The sequence below is a fragment of the Dasypus novemcinctus genome, chromosome 2 (assembly GCF_030445035.2).
Source record: "Dasypus novemcinctus isolate mDasNov1 chromosome 2, mDasNov1.1.hap2, whole genome shotgun sequence".
Lineage (NCBI taxonomy): Eukaryota > Metazoa > Chordata > Mammalia > Cingulata > Dasypodidae > Dasypus > Dasypus novemcinctus.
Window position 1 is genome coordinate 72,654,550 of NC_080674.1, and position 24,957 is coordinate 72,679,506.

Sequence of the window (24,957 nt, forward strand, 5' to 3'; positions counted from 1 at the left end):
CTGATAGCTTCACAAGTGAGTTCTACCAAACATTTCCAGAAGAAATAACACCAATCCTGCTTAAACCCTTCCAAAAAAAAACTGAAGAGGAGGGAAACCTAACACACATTATGAAGCCAACATCACCCTAATACCAAAATCAGATGAAGATATTGTGAAAAAAAAGAAAATTACAAATATCTCTAATGAATATAGATGCAAAAATCTTCAAAACACTGCAAACAGACCCCAAAAACACATTAAAAGAATTATATACCATGATCAAGTGAGTTTTATACCAAGTATGCAAGGGTGGTTCAAGACAAGAAAATCAATTAGGTTAATAAACCACATTGATAAAATGAAGAAGAAAAATCACACAATCCTCTCAATTGAAGGGGAAAAGGCATTTGACAAAATAAAGCATCCCTTCTTGATAAAAACACTCCAAAAGATAGCTTTCTCAATATGGTAATAGTGCATATAAGAAAAACCTACAGCTAGCCTGGTACTCAATGGTGAAAGACTGAAAGCTTCCCACTGAGATCAGGAACAAGACAAGGATGCTCACTGTCACTACTGTTATTCAATATTGTGCTAGAGGTTCAAGCTGGAGCAATTAGGCTAGCTAAAGAAATAAAAGGCACCCAAAAAGGAAAGGAAGAAGTAAAACTTTCACTATTTGCTGATGATATGATCCTTTATCTAGAATATCCTGAAAAATCCACAACAAAGCTATAGATGAATTCAAAAAAGTGGCAGAATACAAGATTAATACGCAATAATCAACAGCATTTCTATATACTACTGACATGCAATCTGAGTAGGAAATTAGAAAAAAATTCTAATTATAATAGCAAATAACAATAAAATATTTAGGAATAAACTTAACCAAAGACATAAAGGACTTGTATTCAGAAAACTATAAAACACTGCTAAAAGAAACTGAAGGGAAGTGGATGTGGCTCAAGTGATTATGCTTCTTCCTACCACCTAGGAGGACCCAGGTTCGATCCCTGGGGCCTCCTGGTGAAAAAGAAGAAGAGAAAGCGTGCCTGCATGGCAAGCCACTGCCTGTGTGGTGAGTCGAGTGCCTGTGCAGCGAGCTGAGTGCTTGCGTGGTGAGCCAGTGCCCACACAAGTGAGCAAGATGATGATGCAACAAAAGAAAGACAAAGGGGAGAGCCAAAGTGAAGTGCAGCAAAAACCAGGAACTGAAGTGGTGCAGGTGACAGGGAACCTCTCTCCACATCAGAGGTCCTCAGAATTGAATCTCAGTGAATCCTAGATGAGAAAAAATGAGAAGAGAAGACAAAAAGAGAAATAGATACATAAGATCATGATCATGCAGTAAATGGACACAGACAGCAAAAACCGCAGGGTCAGGGTTAGGGAAGGGGAGGGGAAGGGATGGGGAAAAAACAAAATAAATCTTAAAAAAAAAAAAGGAAACTGAACACAACAAATAAATGGAAGAACATTGGTATTCATGGATTGGAAGACTAAATACCATTAAGATGTTAATTCTACCCAACCCTGATTTACAGATTCAACGCAATCCCAATCAAAATTCCAAAAGCTTTTTTGCAGAAATGGGAAAACCAATTATCAAATTTATTTGGAAGGGTAAGGGGCCCCGAATAGCCAAAAATGTCTTTTTTTATTTTTAAAGATTTTATTTATTTATTGTCATGAGACCTGGCAATACCATTACTAGGTATATACCCAGAAGAACTGAAAGCAGAGACACGAAGAGATATCTGCACACCAATGTTCATAGCAGCATTATTCACAATTGCCAAAAGTTGGAAACAACCCAGGAGTCCATCAACTAGTGGTAAGAAGAAATGAAGTTGTGAAGCATATGACAACATGGATGAACCTGGAGGACGCTATGTTGCATGAAGCAAGCCAGACACAAAAGGACTAATATTATATGACTGTACTATTATGAACAAAATATGCAATATAAATTCATATTAATGAATTTTAATAATTAGAATACAGGTCACCAGATAATAGAATGAGGATAGAGAATGGAAAGCTGAGGGTTCATCTGTGCAGAAGTGGTAACAAGGTTGTTTGTAAACCTTTGGAAATTACTAGAAATGGTGAAAGCATTTCTTAGTGTCTTTAACTAGCAGAGCTATTATATGGGTATGACAGTGGTTGAAAGGGAAAGTCTAAGGTCATGTATATTACTAGAGGGAAAGCTAAAAACTGTAACTTAGGACTGGATGAGTGAAACCTCATGTTAAACATGAATATAAGTGATATTGCATATATAAGGCAATTTTTACAAAATATAAATATAAATAAACTAGAGAGAAAGAAACAGAATAGCAGCGATATATGGCAGGGGAAGCAGAGAGAGATTGAGAGGTGATGGTTTTTTGTTGTTGTTGTTATTGTTTATTAGTATTATTATTGGAATAATGAAAGTGCTCTAAGAATAACTGAAGTGATGAATGCACAAATATGTGATTATACAAATACTACAGATTGCACACTTTGGATGGATTTATGCTTTATTAATATGTATCAATAAAATTGATTTGTTAAAAAAAATGAGCAAAGGAATTGAATAGACATTTTTCCAAAGAAGAAATAAAAATGCCAAAAAAAACACATGAAAAAAGAAGTTCAATATCACTGGCAATTAGAGAAATGCAAATCAAAACTACAATGAGACGTCATTTTACACCTATCAGAACGGCCACTAAAAAAAAGACAGAGAACTATTATACCAGTGTTGAAGAGGATGTGGGGAGATAGGAATGCCTATTCACTGTTGGTGGGAATGTAGAATGGTACAGATACTGTGGAGGACTGTTGACAGTTCCTAAAGAAGTTGAATATAGATTTGCCATGTGACCTGGCAATACCACTATTGGGTATAAACCCAGACGATCTAAGAGCAGTGAAAGGAAGAGACATCTGCACACCAATGTTCATAGCAGCATTATTCACAATTGCCAAAAGCTGAAAACAACCCAAGTGTCCATCAACCAATGAATGGATAAACAAACTGTGGTGTATTCACACGATGGAATATTATGCAGCTGTAAGAAGAAATGAAGTCGTAAAGCATATGACAACATGAATGAACACGAAGCATCCATGTTGTCATATGTGTGAAGATATGAGTGAAGCAAGCCAGAAACAAAAGGACAAATACTGTATGATTCTGCTATTATGAACTGAATATATTGTGTAATCTCCTGGAGTTAATAACTTGAATATGGGTTAAAAGGAAATTGAATGAGGTTAGAGAATGGAAACCTGAGGGTTAACTTGTACAGAATTGGTAAAAAGGATATGTGTTAATCTTAGAAAATGAATAGAAAATGTGAAAGCCCAACATAAGGTTTGCAACTAGTACCATTATGTGGGATGAATGGTTTAAAGGGAAAGTCTAAGATCATGTATATTACTATATGTGAAATAAGACTAATGGGAAAAGATTGCAAGGTCTGAAGAATAGAGGCTGAGAGTTCTAATCCTAACTCTCAATCCAAAACTCCCACTGGTCAATGTTAATTTAAAGTACTGAAGTGTTACTAAAATATGCCCAAAGTCATTTATCTCTCCTTGGGCTCTCATTCTGTTCTTAAAAATGTTCAAACATAATGAGAACTGGCAATATGCTGGCAGAAAAAATTTAAGATTTCCTTTTACTACCATGAAACACAAACAATTTCTACGCCCTCAAAGGAAATGACTATTATTTAAACTCATGCCTGCACTTCCCTGCTAATAAATTCCCACCTCAGCCTTCTCCCCACAGGCAAAAATGGATTCTTACAACATAGGCCTGGGGAGTGGTGCATTTGCCTTCCAAGGCACCATCGGGTTATTTTTGCTTATTGAAAAATGCAGCTATTTTGGTACTTTCTTTTTAGGCTGGCTGCCAAGCTGGGACCTGAAGACATGCAGGCTACCATCTGCCTCACCCCAGCTGTTCCTGACCTGCCATCCGTTTCCAACCAGGGACGCCTGGTATCTGCCAGGTCAACTAAGATGAAAGATGCTTGAGGCCAAGGTACAGCAGGGATGAATGTGTTGGCAGCACATAGCCTGCCACGCAAGCTTGACTTCCTCTCATCACTGGTGACAGCAGAGAGCTGTATTCTGAGCAAAACAGACCTTACTGTGAAGCTCTGTCTTACTGTATGACAATTAATTCAGCATTCCCCACATTTTTGCTAAAAAAACAAACAGCTATTTTAAAATGTTATAATCTGAATATATGGACCACATGTTACGAATTTCTATCATTTATCCTTCAGGAATGACTAAAATATTGTAGATTAAATGATGAGTTCTGATTATTGAAGCTCTGATAATAAAGGAACAAGTTTAATTTCATGCATCTCTAAGCGGTCATGGTTCAGAAATGATTTGAAAGCCCAAACAAGCCTTTAAAAATGTAATTTGCAAACAAACCTGATGAAGAAAAGGATACCAAGAGTAAAGAAGGAATTTTTATGACATGGGTTTGCTTTGCATTCCACTAACACAGCAATCAAATGCTAACAAAGGAATTGTTAAAGCTTGTTAAAACCATGAAATAACGGCTTCTACTGATGCCACAATTTACTGGTGACATGCAGTTTTTCTCTCTCAAAAATGGAGACACAGAGGCTGCCTCAGGTCAGGGCTCCCTTGTCTGCTTGTGGGCAGTGTACACTGACTTGGAGAGTCCGGAGCTCAGAGCTACTGAGTGGTTCAGCAAAGAGAAAGTCCTCACACAACCATAAAGGAAAACTCTCTAGAAACTCCCATTATCCACCATAAGATAACATTGACCTTAAGCAGACAGGTTCCAAAACGCGATCTCTTGCAGAGGAAAGGCTAAGATCATGGTTCTTAAAAAAACAACAAAATAACAACAACCCATACAGACTGTACAAGAAATATAAAGGATTTACGTTTATCCCTGAATTCTAATCTCCTCCTGCTTTATACCACATTCTAGACGCTGGTTTCCCTGGAATCCCTTCTGCCTGTTTCCTTTACAAAAATTATAGTCCTGTATGGAGCTATCCTTAAAGATAACATCTTATACTAAGAAAATACAACATCATTTTTAAAACCCTGCCCTACTTTCACATTTGACACTTGTGATCTTCCTTTTCTGCTCAGGACAGGCTGTGGCTTACACCCACACAGGCTCTAGGTTGGGTGTGCTCAGTGACTCTGTTCTTTAGTCTCTGCACAAGCAAAAGGAAAACGCAAAACTGTTAGGAATGCTGTAAAAATATAGCAAACCAAAAGGAAGAAAACTTTTGATTTACTCAAATGCAATTGAGAGGGCATGTGGGCAGGAAGCAGAAATTACTCCTATGCCCAGAAAAAAAGGAAAATATTGTGCTCAACTATTCTTAAAATTAACACAAGATATATAAAACTCTTAGTCACAAATATAAAAAATAAATAAGTCAACTTCTTATGCCCCCCAGTAAGATGACCACTGAACAGCCCTTTCCCCTCAGCTGCTACTAACTGAGCTTTTCTCTTATTTTCTCCTCTGTCACAGTCTCTGCTGTGACTGCTGAGAAAAATCACAGCTTCTCGCCTCACCAAGTACTGGGTGGTGGTGATACCAACATGAAGCAGAATTATTCCTTCCTGATCCCATCCCACTGCAGGACTCCGGACTGCATCTCAGGGCCTGTTTGAATCTTCTCACTTTTCCCCATGGCTTCTTCCTGCACCAGTGGGGGAATACTTAGGAAACTGGCTATATCTAAGTTTACATTTGAAAGACAAAAGACACTCAACCATATGCTCCATTAAGGTCTAAACTAAAATTTAAAAAAATAAAAATAAAAAAGCTTTATTTGTAAGAAGAGAAAACAAAGACCTAGAAAACCTCAAAAAGCCTGGAGAAAGAAGCAAAAATACACTTAGGAAAAGAACCTTTTTTCCAAACAAGGTCTTACAGCAGGTTCTTACTTTTTTGTGGCATGAACTCTATGGAGTCTAATGAAACGTATGGATCCCTTCTCAAAGTAATGTTTTAAACACATAAATAAAAACGCATAGAATCACAAAGGAAATCAATTATATTGAAATGCAATTATTAAAATGTTAAAAAAATCCTGGTGTTACAATAACATGTGCTTCTTTATTAATGCATTAAACAACACTAGCTAGCAGCAGGTAATTTCTAAGCAGTGATGAGCATAATTTTTCAAGATGTATGCCAAGAAGGTAACATGGTATGAAAATATCAATGATTTTACTAGAGAAACTGTTAAATACTACTATGATCTGTTGCCTATATTTGTAATTGAGGGAAATGCTAAATATTATTGAGAGGTAATAAAAATAAAAATATAATTTCATTCCCAACCAACTTCACAGATCTCCCTGGATTCTCTCCACAGATCCAGATACATAAAGCAGCTGGAGGCACAATTTCTCTGGCTGACACAAAAGCAGAGGGCTTGTGGCAGGACAGCCTGACTTCTCCCTCATGGCCTATTCCTTCCCCAACCCAGGTCCCTGAGGCCTTTATGAGGAAGCAGCTCAAGAGCTCCTTGAGACACAGCTTGAAAATCACTCATAAACAGTTTATTATTTAGTCTGCTAATAGCATCTATGCAAGAGCATATCCATGCCTATTTTCCCAGCCTCCTAATCATATCTATACATATTTTATGAAGCTTTGGCTCAGGTCCTTCTTATCCTACTTTGTTATTATTATTATTTTTACTTTCTACCTTCTCATTTTAATGTTCTTATTTTGTTACAGTCCAAAAGTTCTTAGCATGTCTTGGTTTCTTGTTTCTTAGCTCGGTATTTTATTTTATTCTACTTCAACTTAACCTTTTCATTATTTAATCACTTTTATTCTTGATTTATTTTCCCATTATATTATTGGTACAGTATGTCAGTTTGTTTTTTTATTGTCAATTTATGTAGTTTTGGTATTAACTGCTTTCATCATATTCAATTTATATCACCCTTTTGTTTAAAGCACCATTTCCCTTTCCTTGGTGTTTTCATTTTTTATTTATAAATGGCAGGGTAGAAGCTGTCCATATGGTTGCCAGCCCACAGAGAAGAGCTCACAGCTCAAAAAGGGGAGTTTGGATATCTGTTCTCCCTCCTGCTGTCTCAATAGCAGCCTTTCTAACTCTCCTTAAAAGATCCCTCATTTCCTTTAATGTTGAAACCCCTAAACTTTTCAACCTGTATATTTCAGGAGATTCAAAGGCTAAAATTCTCTCCTGGGATGATAGGTTGATGATAGCAACCAGAACTGCTGGTCTTTGAATTGTTTATTTATGCACCTAATACAGTGGCAGAGGATCAATCAGCTCCCTACTGATATCTAAAATGCCTTAGCTCTAGCACTCCTCACATCATCCCTGGGAGATGTGATTGCTGGATGTGGCAGCCAACTCTGCTAGGAGAGCTGGTTTCTACAGGTTGAGGCAGGGAAAGAGCTGAACAGTGACAAAGATAGCAACCAGGAGTCTGCAGAGAGTCTTTCCTTAGAGGAGGTGCTGACTGGGAAATGAGAAATTCTAAAGTCTGGCCACCAAGAAGCTACCAGTTTCTCGTGTATGTGATTAACAGCACTGAATTATATATTTGAATTTAGTTAAAAGGGAAAATATTGGGTTGTATATGTTACTAGAATAAAAATTATTTTTTAAAAACCCCCAAAAAACAAAAAAACAAATCCATGGAACTTTATAACATAAACAGTGAACCCTAAGTTAAACCATAGATTATAGTTAACAGTACAATTATAAAAATGTGCTTTTATCAATTGTAACATATGTACCACACCAATGCAAATTAATAATAGGGTGGTATATAGGAACCCTGTACCATACGCATGATTTTCTGTAAACCCACTTCTCTAATAAAAATTTTTTTAAAAAGTAGCAGCTATCTGTTACTAGGATTAACAAGTTATTTCTACATTTTCTCACTCTAGACCTGTGATTGTAAGTTCACACTCAGTGAGGTGTCTAAAGTCATCCCATTCAGGATGTGAGGCATCATAACCCTGCAGGTTGGACCTAACTGGTAGAATAACATAAACAGCTGGCCCTTGGTGTCTGCATGGTTAACATTCCTGATTTCAATGAATTAAAAGAAATCCAAAGAGTCTGTTGCTTGTAATTTTAAATTTCACTGAGGTATAAATGTGTTTATATAAGGCTGCAAAGTAGAATAAGACACTTAGCTAGTAGGTGACCCCAACCAATCTCCATTCTGACATCTTTATACATATATGCAGCTTTGTTGAGCTCTACCTAGTCTCACTCACATGCACAGTAATCTCATGAACTTATAAAAACATTTCTTTCATAGAATTGTTTAAAAAGCCTAGAAAAAGAAAGCAATTCTTTCAGTAATAGAAGAGAGTAAGAAAAAATAGAACTAAAAGAGTGATAAATTATAGCCAGAATGTTAGCTCTGAATAAAGCAAAAGACAGAATGTCAAATTAAATGGTGGCTCTGGTTTGTGAAGGACAAGAATCCTCTATGTGACCTATATGGAAACAGGAAATATAGATTTTATGAACCTTTCAGTAAGATTCCAGGCCATACAAAACTGGTCATGATATGAAAAAGTAATCATGAAAGGTCTTGAAGGTATGATTTAAACTTATCAGTCATACTTTAATGTATGAGGACAGGAACAGTGTCTGACTTATCTACCTCTATGTCCCCAGCACCATGGACAGAGCCTGGCACATAGTAGGTGTACAGTAAATATTTTTAAAAATGTGAAATTGTTGAAGTAAATTATATGCTACAGAGGTATCTGTGCATTTGGGATCTATTTCTTCCAATAAATTCCTTGGAAGAACAGTCACAGTAGGCAGTGTGTGCCACAGGAATTGTGACTGTTCTCTGCCTTTTGCCATGAACAAAGAGAAAGGATGAGAACTGGCCAGATGCCTGTCCAAATACTTATGCAAAAATAACTACCAAAGCAGCCCTATCACAGTGCCAATGAGCCACTAAAGGAAAACACGAAAGGAAAATGGATCCTCACTGAGAGATCCATACATGTTTATCTTAAAGTATAAGAAGGCACTTGCTGCAATTATGATTTCAGGACCTAGAAATTAAACTTAGGATATTATACCTCTCAATGCCACGTAAAGGAAATCTTAGATTTAAAATCAATGTTTTTGTAAAATGTGGGATCTAGTCTACTTGAGATTTATATTTAAACAGAAAACACCAAAAAGGTGGCAAGTATACCCAATTCAAAAAAAGGGGAAGAAGAGCCTCATTATTATTTAGCAAAATCAAATAAAAGAAAACTGAATACCTTTTCACCAATACAGTGTAAGCTTTAAAAAATGCATGTGGAAATAACTGAAAATTCTCTCAATCAAAACAAAGTAAGATCAAATGGGAGATTCTAATGTAATGTTTACTGGAAACATTTTAAATTTCAATCTTAGTCTATTTTTGGAACTTAGGAAATGGAACAAATCATAAATCAGATTTAAAATTTTGACAAATATTTGATAGGTGAAAAATCAACTATTAAGGATTTTAGGTAAGATTCTCAGATAGGATCAATGTGAGGAATTTTGTTAGGTAATCACTGTTAGCACTTACTTATTTCAGTCCCCCCTTTTTAATGCAGAATGCACTTTATATTGTAAACAGTACCTAACACCTGGGTTTTTGGTTGTTGTTTTTCTTCCCTTTCCCTCCCCCATGCTGCTATTTTTGCTCTCTGCATCCATTTGCTGTGTGATCTTCTGTATCTATTTCTCTTTTTATCTTCTCTTCTTGTCTTTCTCCTCTAGGATTCCCTGGGATTCAATCCTGATGTGGAGAACTCTGATGTGGAGAGAGATTCCCTGTCAACTGCGCCACCTCAGTTCCTGGTCTCTGCTGCACTGCACCTTGACTCTCCCCTTTGTCTCTCTTTTTGTTGGCGTCATCATCTTGCTGTGTGACTCACTTGCACGGGCACTGGTTCACCGCACAGGCACCTGGCTTGCCACGTGGGCACTCACGCAGGCACCTGGCTCACTGTGTGGGCACTTGGCTCACTGCACAGACACTTGGCTCGCCACACGGGCACTGGTTCACTGCACAAGCACACTTTCTCCTCTTCCTTTTCACCAGGAGGCCCCAGGGATTGAACCCGGGTCCTCCCATATGGTAGCCAGAGGCCCTATCACTTAAGCCACATCCGCTTCCCTAACACCCTATTTTTAAAGTTTGCACTGTGGAGACAGTCACTCTAGATGTGTGGCTTTAGAAGATTCTTTTCCAGGAAACGGACTTTGGCCCAGTGGTTAGGGCGTCCGTCTACAATATGGGAGGTCCGCGGTTCAAACCCCGGACCTCCTTGACCCGTGTGGAGCTGGCCATGCGCAGTGCTGATGCGCGCAAGGAGTGCCGTGCCACGCAAGGGTGTCCCCCGCGTGGGGGAGCCCCACGCGCAAGGAGTGCGCCCGTGAGGAGGGCCGCCCAGCGTGAAAAGAAAGAGCAGCCTGCCCAGGAATGGCACCGCCCACACTTTCCGTGCCGCTGATGACAACAGAAGCGACAAAGAAACAAGACGCAGCAAATAGACACCAAGAACAGACAACCGGGGGAGGGGGGGAATTAAATAAATAAATCTTTAAAAAAAAAAAAAGAAGATTCTTTTCCCTTCTCCATCTCATTTTCTTTATCTGTAGAAAGATTTCTAAGAATCCTATCAGTTCAAATATTTTCTGAATGCATAGCAAGAACTTGCTTGGTCCTTTTTCTGCTGTTGGTACTTTTCAAACGGTTGTGGCATTTCTGAAGCTCCTCTCTGGTTACTACATTTAGCAAAAAGACCTTTAACTATCTATTAGTGATAAATACATTGTCTTTGCTCTGTTACTTAGCCCTTTTAGCCTTTGTTTCTTTGCTATGAAATGGGATTTAAAATACTAAATATCTTTGTTCTATGAGCAGGGATGTGATAAAACTGTTATTTTAATATAAGAAAGCAGTTAGCATATTGATTAATATGATTAGTTTTAACTTGTCTATATCATCTCAATACTATTACTGCCTCTAAATTTAGCAGTCTCAGTTAACAGAGACAAGTCCTGGGAAACACAGGTCTCTTGATCCCCAAGTCAGTGATCTTGATAGAAAAAATAAAAGGAAGCTTGGGACCATAGCACCTTTTCATATTTAGCCATCAATATTTTAATCAGTATGATGAGAAAAACTGTTTGGAAAGACCCATATGATGATGAGTATCTAGCTAAATGAATGGCAAACTTACTTGTAAAGGTAATATTCTGCATGGTCTACCTCTTCTCGAGAGGAAATGTTGTCCACAAACTAAAAGAGAGAAAAAGAAACCCAAGGTTGAGCACAAATTATGCCACATATTTGGTCTAATTCACATATTGACCTTAAACAGACAAAACACCCATTTTATAAGAGCAAATATTCATGCTTAGTGTCTTCCTTCTTCTTTTAAAAAATATATATTTAAATTTTCTTACCCGTGATATTGTCAGAGAACTAACAGGTAATTTTCTCTCATATGTTTTATCCATTAAAGATGCCAGATCAGCTGTGAAGACAAAGAAGGAAAAAGAACCTTGTTAAATATACATATTCTCAAGAAAAATCTAACAGATACAATTCGTGCCAGATGGCTACCAGCATTATAAAATTAGTATTAAAACAAATGTTAATTCCTGCTCTTTTTTAGAAACCATTTTTATATAAATTAGAAAGGATGAAGAAATATTAGTAACATTTTTAAAGGATTTGTTTAATTGGAATAAAGATTACTCTAAAAATCCTAACACATATTTAGTTTTTAAAACACAGATAGATATCTCTGGAAGGATATAAGAAAATATTAAAGACTGTGGCAGTTTGATATAATTGATGAATTCCAAAAAGAAATATTGGATTATGCTTGTAATCTGATCTGTACCTGGGCATGGTTGAGTTATGATTAGGGCTTTAATTGGGTCACATCATTAGGGCGTTCAGTCTCCACCCCATGGTGGGTGGGGACTCACAGATAAAAGGCATGGCAAAGGACAGAGGTGGAGCTTGATGCTGAAGACTTAAGCTGGAGCCCTGGGAAGTCAGCACACAGAGGAAAGAGAAATCAGCCCCAGGAAGAGAGGAAGCCTGAACCCAGGAAGAAGCAAGCCCCAGGAATGTAGGAACCAAGGAAGCCTGAACCCTCGCAAATGCCAGCAGCCATCTTGCTCCAAATAGACTTTGATGAGGGAAGTAATGTATTCTTTATGGCCTGGTATCTGTAAGCTCCTACCCCAAATAAATACCCTTCATAAAAACCAACTAATTTCTGGTATTTTGCATCAGCACCCCTTTGGCTGACTAATACAAAGACTTATAAGGAAAGGAATTAGATGGGGGGTGGGCAAGTGAAGAAGACTCATTGTTTACACATTTATTCTTTTTGCAGTTTGAACCAGGTAAATTATTAGCGATAAAAAAATTAAAACATAAAATTTATTGAATGATTTTCATACATTCCCTGAAAAACCAGATAGGCAACCTGGTGATCCTTAATGATTTCAGCCTGATCTATTCTTATTTTAGTTACTTTTAGCAGAACATCCACAGGTATATTTGGTATTTCTGAAATTACACTTTTTACCTCAAGTATCTAAAAATCTGAAATCCTAGGTAATACACTCTCCAAAATGATTGTCCATGCCTTCTCATTTCATCCCAAACGTCCAATATCCTCTTTGTCCTTGTCCCTTTATTCTCATTATCAGCTCATAATTTTGTGTCTTATTTCCCTGAGAAAACAGAAGCCATCAAAAGAGACCATTTTCCTTCCATCAAGTCTAGCAGGCTACTAGTATCTTGGCCATACAGTCCGCCTGTTTTCCTGTTAAAAATGATGAATGGCACTAACACAAAAGAAACCTCTCTCTTTTTTTTTCTTTTTAAAAAATATTACATTCAAAAAATTTGAGGTCCCATTCAACCCCACCACCCCCACCCCCCACTCCCCCCACAGCAACACTCTCTCCCATCATTATGACACATCCATTGCACCTGGTAAGTACATCTCTGAGCATCACTGCACCCCATAGTCAATGGTCCACATCATAGCCCACACTCTCCCACGTTCCATCCAGTGGGCCCTGGGGGGATCTACAATGTCCCCTAATTGACCGTGAAACACCACCCAGGACAACTCCACGTCCTGAAAACGCCTCCCCATCTCATCTCTTCCTCCCATTCCCCGCACCCAGCAGCCACCATGGCCACCCTTCCCACGCCCATGCCACATTTTCTCTGTGGACATTGGATTGGTTGTGTCCATTGCACATCTATGTCAAGTGGGGGCTTGGATTCCACATGGATACTGGATGCACTCCTCCTGCTTTCAGTTGTAGACACTCTAGGCTCCATGGTGTGGTGGTTGACCTTCTTCAACTCCATGTTAGCTGAATGGGGTAAGTCCAATAAATCAGAGTGTAGGAGTTGAAGTCTGTTGAGGCTCAGGGCCTGGCTATCATATTGTCAGTCCAGAGATTCAAGTCCCCCAAATATATCTCAAACCCCAGCACCAACTACAATTCCAGTAAAGTAGCATGCGAGTCTTGTGAAAAGAGATCCCCTCTGAGTCCAGTTCCATCACGCAGAAACACCAACTCCAAAGAAGGGCCATCTGACATGGCAGTGAGCCCCATATGCCATGACCATAGAACTCGTGGGTCTCTTTATCCCTCATAAGAACCAATACCTGGGGTTGTATCTACTTTATCTGTCTCTTAGGCTCTGCTCAGTTGTGCATAAGGGCATTCCTTCTGACAACCTCTTGACCTCATACCCCCTTCCAGCTATTTTCCCTTTTCTCTGCTCCCTTTAAAGAGCAAGATGCCTTCTGTTACCACTACTACTTAACTCCTTAGGGTCCTACTCTCTCTGTACTCGCTCAAATCAGATTTTAGTTTTCATCACTCCACTACCACCAGTACCTCCTTCACATTGTTCAGTCCAATGGTTAATTCTCAGTCCTCATCTGATTTGACCTTTCACTAGCATTTATGCTTCCTGAACTACTCTCTTCGTTCTTTTACTTCTCTGGTTCCTCTTTCTTGGACGCCTTTGCTGGGTATCATTTTCTTGACTTTTAAATGTTGGAATGTCCTAAGTCTCAGTAATAGACTCTTTTCATCACCATCTATACTGGGTCCCTAATGGAATTCATCCTCTCTCACGGCTTTAATCACCATCTGAAAGTTGTTGACTCCATAGGTATATATGCCTACCCTGACTTCTGCCTTTAACTCAAGACTTACATTGCCAACTGCATAGATGATATCCCCATTTAGGTGACTTATAGATATCTAGACATTACCTGTTCTCTTGATTACTTTATCCACCCCAAATATGCTTTTCTCCAAGACTTCCCACCTTGGTAAATGGCCACTACCTTAGTTGGCTTACTCAGGCCAAAAACCTAGGTATCATTCTTATCCCCATTCTTTTTCATACTCTGTAACCAATCTGTCAGCAAATCCTACACGCTCTACATTTGAAATAAAAACATATATTTTTCACCTTCTCTACTGCTAAGCCACCAATACCTCTCACCTCCTAATTAGTCCCCTTGTTTCAACTATTGCCCCCACCCTTACAATCTAATTACTACACAGTAGTCTGAGCAATACTTTAAAAAGGTAGTTAAGTTCTGTCATTCTCTTGTGTCAACCAGCCAATGGCTTCCTTTCATACTTAGTTTGTGGGTTTTTATTTTCTTATATTAGATGTAAAATCCATTAAGGCAAGGATTTAATTCACTGATATATTTTCAGTCCCTAAAACAGTACCAAAAAGGTATTCAACTAAATAGTTAAAGAATGCATAAAAGGAAGGAAGAGAGGAAGAACTGACTGGATTCCCAAGTTATTTTTTACCCCCTTGCGGAAGAAATTAGTAACAAGCAATAAAGAGATGGTAAGAGGTAATAGATTAACAATGATTTGTTAAAGACCTACTGGTGTGCATTTGGCACTGTAATATGACTACATATATTTTCTAAAAATTTTCGACCATTTCTCCTTCTTCTTCCCCTGAGGCAATACTCTTTATGATGGTAGCTATTGGGGGAAAGCAACTTTGCAAAACTTCTAAAAACTGATATGATGTAAAAGTAGTTAACTTTTCTTATGAAAAAAGGATTGTCAGGTTATTAGAGAACGTTAAAAAAAAAAGTCCCTAAAATCTCTTTATCCTAAGGCAAATAAATATTTTTATATCTACTTGCTCACAGAATAGATGTTAATCAGCTCTCCAATGATACCAAATCTTTACAAATACTTTATAATAGGAGCTCTTGTTTTGAGCTGATAGACATTAGGAATCATCTCCTTTACTTAAAATTTATACTTTAGTGGCCAAAAGTGCACAAGGTATAGGCAAGTAGGGCATTGAGTTAGCTTCAGTGATCACCTCCGTAGTGTGGTAATTCAAGATTCCATTTTAATTCTTCACACCAAAGCATCTTTAGTCAAGTGAAATTGGCTGGGGACTCAAAAAGGAAACAGCTGCAGAGCCAGCATCTGATGAATAGCATTTGCATATTACAAGTCAAAGAAAGGTTTGCTGCTAAATATAATATGTGACCAATCACCTCACATTACAGCATGGGCATGATGAATGAGACAGAAAACTGCACAGAGCAGGGATGGCCAGGAAAGCTGGGGCAGCTGTGGCCTGCAGAGGGCCAGCACCACAGGCTTCTGGATACCGGGCTTCAGCAGTCAAAATCACACTTCTTGTTTCACGAGAGGCCAGCAGAAGCTCAGGTTTTGTTCAAGGGAATATGCCAAAGATGTTTTCTGGCCTGTCACACCGCTTCTCAGGGCTATACATCACAGCTGATTGAGCGAGGGTAACAAAGCCTAAATGGGAAAACTGATCTGAAATTTGAATTTGTCATTTAAAAAAACTTAAAGCTATACAGACGATATATAAAAGTATGTCCAGAAAATGAAATGTCTATGGGAATAAACAATACCATTGATGATCTAAGGACATAAAAGACTTTACTGAACACTGTGCACCATTCTAAGCATAGTAAAGTGGTTCACAAACCTGGCTGTAGATTTGAAACCTTTGGGGCTTTAACCTGTCAGATTCCTCCTGAGCCTCACACCCAGCAGGCAATTTCGAATCAGACTGAGCTTTTAAGAAGGAAGAAAAGATCGTCAGAAACCAAAGGCAAGATGGGAGCATAAACCTTAAGCATTTAAGGGAGTAAAGAGGGTAGCAGCCACCCTGAGACCATCTGTGGATCCTCAGTGACAAAGAATTTTGATTTCAATGGCTTAACATCAAGAAGATAAAACCAAGGCATTTGTAAGATGAGAAGTTGATTTCCCAGATCTTCAGATAAAGCCAGGACCACCAGGGCTACACTTATAATGAAAAGATGAACTACGAAAAAATGCACTCTCAAAGGTAAACAGCAAAGACAGATGTCCCTTGACGATTATAAACTACAAAGTCAGCCCTCTTGTGTCTTTGGGGCCCTAATTCACACTTCCTATGTGATCAAAAACACATGAAACTGAAAATTTTGTCTGAGTGGTCTTGAGTTGATAGTGCCTGGGAATCTAGGAAAAGTAAACACAGAGTGAAAGAAGCCAAATGAATAGAGTACATACAATATGATTCCATGTATATAATTCTAGAAAATACAGACTAATTTATTGTAACAGAAACCACATCACCGATTGCCTGGGGACTTGAGGTGAGTAGCAAGAAAAGACAAGAAGGCAGGATTACAAAGGAGTAGGAGAAAATTTGAGGGAAGTTCATTATATTGTGATGATCTCATGGACATACACATTAGATACATTTTTCAAACCCTATCCAATTGTACATTTTAAATAAGTATGGGTGTATTGTATGTAAAGAATATCTAAACAAACCTGTAAAAAAGAAACTTGATGAAGAAGTTAAAGAGCAGGTTAGACACAGGTGAAGCAAAAATTAGTGAATTGAAAGGAAGATCTAGAAGAAATGACTAAGACTTCATGAAAGATAAATAAAGAGGGGGAAGCAGATGTGGCTCAAGCGAATGAGCTCCTGTCTACCACGTGGGAGGTCCAGGCTTCGATTTCTGGGGCCTCCTGGTAAAGGCAAGCTGGCCCGCATGGCAAACTGGCCCGAGCAGAGAGCTGACCCATCCAGTGGCTGGCCCCAGCAGAGTGCTGGTCCATGCAGGATTGCTGGCCCGTATGGCAAACTGGCCTGAGCAGAGAGCTGGTGCAGTGAGGTGACACAACAAAATGAGACACAGAGGAAAGACAACGAGATGCAGCAGACGAGGGAGCTGAGGTGGCGCAAGAGATTGAGCACCTCTCTTCCACTCTAGAAGGTTCCAGGAAGGGTTCCCAGTGCTGCTTAAAGAGAAGACAAGCAGACACAGAAGAAAGCACAATGGGTAGACACAGAGAGCAGACAACAGGGGAAAAGGGAATAACTAAACCTTAAAAAAAAATAAAGATGGGATGTATGAAAGGAGTTAAGATATAGAGAAGACAGAATGTGATGGTCTAAAACACATCTAATTAAATTTCCAAAAGAAGTTAATAAAGAGAATGGGAAAAGGTAATATATGATGAGAAAATGGCTGAGACTTTTTTGGAATTCATAAAAGATATGAGTTCTCAGATAAGTAAAATTAAACTTACACCATGATGTACTGTAGTGTACGAAGAATGACAGAAATTTAAAAGTAGCCAGAAGAAAAAGACAGATTACTTAAAAAGAAAAACAAATAGATCAAGTTTTCTCAATAGGAACAATGGAAGCTATAAGGTAGCAAAATAATATATTCAAGGTGTTGGGAGTAAATACTAGTAACATAGAATTGTATCCTAGAACTGTATACCTTTCAAAAATATCATTTGAGAATAAAGGCAAAATAAAGATATTTTAGTCAAAAAAAAAAAACTGAAAGATTTTATCAGCAACAGTACTAAAGGAATTTCTAAAAGACGTGTTTGAGGAAGAAGGAAAATAACCCTAATAGAAGACTGAGAATGGTAGAAATAATTTATGAGTAAATAAATTGGTGAAAATGTGGGCAAATCTGGGGGGAAATCGACTGTTTAAATGTCCTATTTGTATTTTTTTTAAAGGATAAAACTTTAATAAGATTAGAGAATAGCATATATTTTGTGTGTGTGTATGTGTGCGTGCGTGAGTGTGTGACTGGAATTAAAGTTTTCCAAACGATAGCAGAGTGTGGTTAACATTAGAATTTGAGTTAAATGAGTATGTTAAAAGTTACAGGGCAGGAAACAGATGTGGCTCAAGTGATAAGGCCTCTGCCTACCATATGAGAGGACCCAGGTTCAATCCCTGGGGCCTCCTGGTGAAAAAGAAGAGAGAGCGTGCCTGCGTGGCGAGCCAGTGCCCATGTGGTGAGCTGAGTGCCCGTGTGGCAAGCTAGTGCCCACGTGGTGAGCCAGTGCCGGCACGACTGAGTCATGCAGCAAGATGATGATTAAACAAAAGAGAGACGAAGGGGAGAGTCAAGGTGAAGCACAGCAGAAACTAGCAACTGAGGTGGTTCAGCTGATAGGGAACCTCTCTAAATGTCAGGGGTCCCTGAGATTGAATCCCAGTGAATCCCAGAGGAGAAAAGATCAGAAGAGAAGACAGACAGAGAAATAGTTACAGAAGATCACACAGTGAAAGGACACAGACAGCAAAAACAGCAGGGTTGGGAGAGGGAATAGTGGTAGGGGGAGGGAAAGGGGGAATAAATAAATAAATCTTAAAAAAAAAAAAGTTACAGGGCAACCACCTCTAAAGAGTAGAAACTGAATATGAAATTTTCATCCCTCCATCAGGCCTACCTCTACCCAAAAGGTTTCCTCCTGAGTCCAATTCACTTATATAATTCTAAAGTTCATAATTGGTTAATGTTGCTAACCCTCACCCTTTACCTCCCCAATACACCTACATTTTAGTAGAGGAATTACAGAGACAATGCTTTAATACAGTGTTTTAGCCAAAGAGAAGCCCACTACATTAAGTAAAAAACTGAAATCTTCTCACTGAAGTTGTAAGGACCAGGGAACTTCTAGGGCTCTGTAGAGCACAGTTGGAGAACTAATACCATATACCTCTTACCCTCCCCCTCAAAGAATCAACTATAACATATTAAAACACCTCAAATGCATAAATTCATGAGTTTATAATGATATTCAAAAAAAACAAACACGCACCTCATTGACCCCTTTTAGAGGCTAGGGAACCAACTCATCATTTTGAAAACTACCTTTTCTAGACAAACTGTACCTCAGCATACCTTAATTGTTGAAGAGAAATTCTCTTACAGAAATCTTTCAGGTAATAAGTGAGGAAGAAATGATTGATAGAATTAAAATAGCACTAATTTGCAGCTCCCAATGACATAATGGATCTAAATAATGATCACGAATGGCCTTTAACATCACAGAGGGAACACCAAATATTATATGCTCCCTACTGACAAAAGTAAACAGCACCTTCTATGAAGAATTCATGGCCCCTCCTCAAAAAAAAAAAAAAAAAAAAATCAAACCTCTATCTAACTGCCAGTTTATGGGACCCAAGGAAAGTAGAGGAACACCACCACAGAGATAATATCAGCAAATCCAGAAGGTGGGAAACACTATAGGACAAAAGACCTGTTTCAGATTTTTTTTTTAACTTTTTCTGAAAGTTTTATAATTAATGGTTTTACATTTATATCTATATCATTTTAAAATAGTTTATTGTAAAATAAAATATAGAAAAGAAAACCACACAAATCCAAGGTATAGCTTAATTAGTATAAGGCAAAACTTCCCAGACCAAGAAATAGATAATTGCCAGCCAACCCAGGTGTTCTGCCCCAATCACAAGACCCCTCTCCCACAAGTGAATGATGCTTTCCTGACTTTTACAGCAATCATGAGGGATATTCTGAGGACAAGCTAAATAAATAAAGCAAGATTATGTTCTTTGTTTTTTAAGAGAAGATGTAGGTTTACAGAAAAGTCATGCACAAAACACAGATTTCCCATATACCACCCCATTAGTGTAGTACATTTGTCGCAATTCATGAAAGAACATTTTTATAATTGTACTATTAACTATAGTACATTGTTTACAATGCAGTTCACTGTGCTTGAACAAACCTGTTTTTTTCCCTTAAATTTTAATCTAGTAACATACATGCAACTAAAATTTCTCTCTTTAACCATATTCCAATATATAATAACAGTGCTGTGAATTATATTCACTATATTGTGCTACCATCCTCACCATTACTAAAACTTAACAACTTTATAATCAACCCAAATAGAAACTCTGCTAGAATTTAACCACCAATTCCCCATTTCCTACCCCGAACCTGGTAACCTATATTCTAGATTCTGACTCTATGAGTTTCCTTATTCTAATTATTTCATATTGGTGAGATCATGCAATATTTGTCCTTTTGTGTCTGGCTTATTGCATTTAAAATGGTATCTTCAAGATTCATGTTGTCACATGTATCAAATAAACTGCAAGGAAAGGAAGAGAGTGAGACCCATAGATTAAAAGACACTTAAGAGACATCTCAACATATTGCAATGTATGTACTTTATCAGATCCTCTTTCAACAAATGGTAAATTAAAAGTAAGATACTATATAAAGATATTAGAGCACTGACTGGATATATAATGAATCTAAGGGGTTGCTAATTTTTAGATATGAAAATGGTATTACATTCATGTTTTTAAAAAATCCTTATGTTTTAGAGGTACATATCAAAATATAGATAAAATGATTTGATGACTGTTTTATTAAATCTGGTAAGAGGGTGGGGGACTAATGAAATAACTGGTGAAGATTGGTGGAGAACTGATAACTTGAAACTGAGTGATAGTACATGGAGGTTCATTATACTTTCTACTTTTGTATGTGTTTTGATAATAAAAGATTTAAAGAGAGAAGTGAAAAGAAAGGACAAAGTAACCAATTCCATTACGTGGGCCTTATTTAGACCCTGATTTGAATGAACTGTTTTAAAAGCACTTATGAAACAATGTAGGAAATTTGAAATTGACTGGATATCTGTTATTTAGAGTATTCATATTTCAAGTGTGCTAAAAATTAAAAAAAAAAAAACCACTTCCTTTTAGAGATTTTTATTGAAATATCATTATGGCCAAATGATATGCTCCCTGGGATTTGCTTCAAAGTAATCCAATGAATAGGGATGGGGGAATGACAGAGGAAGAGATGAGAAAAAGATTGGCTCTGAGACATACTTAGCTGTTCATGGGTAACAGGGATTCCTTGTACCATTCTCTCAGATACTGTATGTTTTAAATTTTCCATATAAAACTGTTAAAAAATTAATTATGTGTTAGAAGTCAGGACAGTGGTTATCTTTGAAGAGGATAGTGGTGATAGTGTCTGGGAGGACCATGATAAGAGCTTCCAGAGTGCTAAGGATGTTCTATTTCTTGCACAGGCTTGTTCACTTTGTGATAGATCATCAATCTCTGTACATTATAATTTGCATACTTGTCAGTGTATATATATATATATAAAACACAACAATAAAAAAGAAGCCCACTGCTTTAATGCAAAGGGAAGACCCTTTGGCAGAATTTCAGGTACTATAACAATCACTGAGAAAGCTATTTTTGAGCAGAAAGGCAACAGAATTCTGTGACCCGAAGCAAATGCCAGAGTCTGGCCCCAGTTTCATCTCTAAAAAAGAATAATAGCTACCTTAGCTGGATATTGGGGACATTATATGAGATGGTACCTGTAGTGTGCTTAGCACAGACCCTGGTACACAGCTAGCATCAAACAGCCCTGCATTCAAAACCCGTTTATTTTTTTGACCGCACTGTCGGTAGACCATACTAAATACCACTACCGATATCAATCAAGATCTGTGTAGTAATAAATTGCTCTCACAGAAGGGGCTGGAAGATCCCCACTAGCCCTTTCCGAAAGCCTCTAGCAGGAAACCACTGAGATTCAAGAGAAAAACCACCGCATTTCCCGTTTGCTCCGCAGTATTCGCCGGCCCAGACATCACTTAAATCAAAGCTCCACGCCCAAATACAAGGTATCCTTCCCTCTCCCACACACGCCCCTCCCAGTCTCCGGCTCTCCAATGAGGCCCGGAAGAGTGAATGCCCTCATATCGCCCCTCCTCCCTCTCCCAATCAGGGAGCCGATGGTGAGCACCTCACAACCCTCCAGGTCACAGCATCCAATCACAGCGCTCCACATGCTGAGGCCAGCCCTGCCGGCAGGAGAGAGCTTCCCCAAAGACCTGCGCGGAAACACCGGGAAGGATTTGTGGACGTGCTGAGCCTGTTCCCCGCAGGGGCCACACTGCCATCTACTGCTCAGTCTACAGCGATACAGCGACAGGCGCACTGACCACTTCTCTCAGCCTCTCTTCTCATGACCAGTATCCAAGCCCAAAGATTCAAATAAAAATTGGGAAAAATATGTAGTAATATCACATAGAAGCGAAAGCTGCTTCTTTGTTTTAAAGAAAAGAAAACACATTCCCACATTCTACTACACAGCAGGAAAAAACATAATATTACACTTTCCAAAGGCCTCTTTCTTCCAAGGAGCCTGAGTTCAGAAAGCCTCCCATATGTCAGGCACTATCATCCTCCTAAATAATAGGATAGATTCCCAGGCTAAGTGGCATAGCTGAAAGCTGGCAGAGCTGGCTTTCAAACCCAGATCTGTTTCCAAGGTACAGGCTCATTCTCACATCGCACTGCATAAAGAAGATATAGAGTGCTGCAAGAATATAGGAGAAGAGAAAAATCAGTTCTAACTGAATAGGGATGCAGGACTTACAAAGGCCTTTATAGGCAGAGGGGACAACTGGCACAGTGGCAAGGAAGTAGTCAGTAAATGGTAGCTAGTACTGCTTTCCAAGTACACTTAGTCTCATCAGAAAGAACGAGGCAATTACCTCCACATGATATATCTGTGTTGCAGATTATTATATGCTCATTCTTTGGCAAACAGTTTCTGCTCATTCAGGTACCAATGACAATTTGCTCACCTGGATTTGTTGCCAAATAACAGGACTGACTATACCCAACACTGAAGTGTTAAATATAATGGTCTCATTTTCTTCCAATCTTCCCTTCACACCCAGGCAAGTACTAACAATAAGCTTTCCTGGAATTCATCATCCCTTCCCTATACTTCCATAGCATGTTGTTTATAATTCATATATGGCACATTAGAAGCAGGCTTGAAATATGTGGCAGTTTGAAATTTTTCATGAATCCCAAAAGGGAAATATTGTATTTATAAACTTATCTGTTCCCCTGGGTGTGATACCCTTTGATTGTATTAAATTCAGTTGAGGGGCCTTTAATTTGATTTCTTGATAAGGTCACTTTAGGGCTTTCGAATGGACTACAACAGTGAGGCATGACTCAGGCTGAGTCTCTTACCACTTGCTGGGTCTGAAATAAAAAAAACAGAGACTCACTCCCACAGACACAGGAAAAGCAAAGTGGCTTTTTAATCCTGCCACATAAGAGAGAGGACTACAGGATTGTTTAAGAGACTGGGCCCACAGAACAGCTCAAGAGGAGACAGTGAGCCCAGAGGGGAAGGTTGAAACCTCCACAAAGAACAGTGGCCATCTTGCTTCACCGCATGGCAATACACGCTGACTGTGGTGAGAAATCATCTCTGATGATGCCTTAGTTTGGACTTTCCACAGCTTTGGAACTGTATGCTTTTACCTCAAATAAGTTACCTTTATAAAAGCCAACACATTTCTGGTACTTTGCATTAGCACCCCTTTGGCAAACTAAAATACATAACTAGAGCCCATGAAGGTGCCATCACTAGCACATGGGCACATAGCAAAAAGTGGCATTTAAAAATATGTGGGGGTATTTTTTGACTGTCACAATGAATGGAGGTCATTACTGGCATTTAATAGGCAGAACACTGGATATTAGGTGACCTACAATGCCTGAGACTCTCCCATACACCGAAACATTATCCCTGTTGGGAACCAGCGTCTTGGTATGCAAGAAGGAAGGAATAAATGTGGAACTGAGGAAGAGGCAAGGAAGAACCTTGTGGGAATGAACTGGAATTAAAGGTATCAATATGAACTCAACATTTATAATATATATGTATATATGCAAGCATGTCTGTGTTTATGTGTATATGCACTGTCCAATCAGTGGGCCAAGAAGCAAAGACTCCATAGTAGCAATGAGGACACCTAGCGCCTGGATCTTGATTTTTAAAACCATTCCTCACTAAAAGGAACTAGGGCTCCTCAGCAAAATAGTTGATTTTAGGGTTGAGAAGAAAAGGTACAAGATGAGCCTGGAACATTTTGTTATAGTGGAAAGTAAGGAAGTCTGAAAGAGAGAGACAGAGAACATGGATGCCAGCTTGAAAGGGCTCTTACTAGTCAAATCTGGGACAATTTGACCACCAAAATTATTAAGGATGGTAATGAATCATTTAAAAAAAAAAAAAGGGAAAGGAAAAAGAAAAGCCCAAATCCACAAAACCATACTGATAAAAAGATATATAGAGAAAGAAATGGGGAAGGGGGGACTTCTGTATACAGGAAAATGCTGAGTGGTAACAATGTGGAGGGAATACTGGAGTAAGAAAATGATCATTTTGCAACCATCATAGTAAAGATTGATTCAGGCAAGAAGCATCAAAGGATGCTAAATCTAGGGGGATACTTTTGAAGGATATGTGCATAATATTAAAGTGTCTCCCCACAGATTACCTATTAGTTACAAAGGAAAAAAATAGTAACCCAAAAGAGGAGAAATCAGACACAGTTGCCTGGGTGATCAAAATTAACATCACCAGTGAGGGCACATAGACATGCTGTGTCTGTTGCCAGTTGTGATACCCTGAGAAGGACACAATATCACTGATAGTATTCTGGCGGGGGA

At 38.5% G+C, this 24,957-nt stretch overlaps 1 protein-coding gene across 1 annotated transcript in view; it reads right to left on the reverse strand.

Annotated features, from left to right (window-relative positions):
• MRPS27 (mitochondrial ribosomal protein S27) overlaps nucleotides 1-24,957 on the reverse strand; it is a 107,439-nt gene that overhangs the window by 68,986 nt on the left and 13,496 nt on the right. The window contains exons 3-4 of the mRNA XM_004480237.4: nucleotides 11,475-11,545; nucleotides 11,249-11,307 (exon numbers count right to left, since the gene is read on the reverse strand). Coding sequence (XP_004480294.1) covers nucleotides 11,249-11,307; nucleotides 11,475-11,545 — 130 coding nt within the window. The remainder of the gene's footprint in view (nucleotides 1-11,248; nucleotides 11,308-11,474; nucleotides 11,546-24,957) is intronic.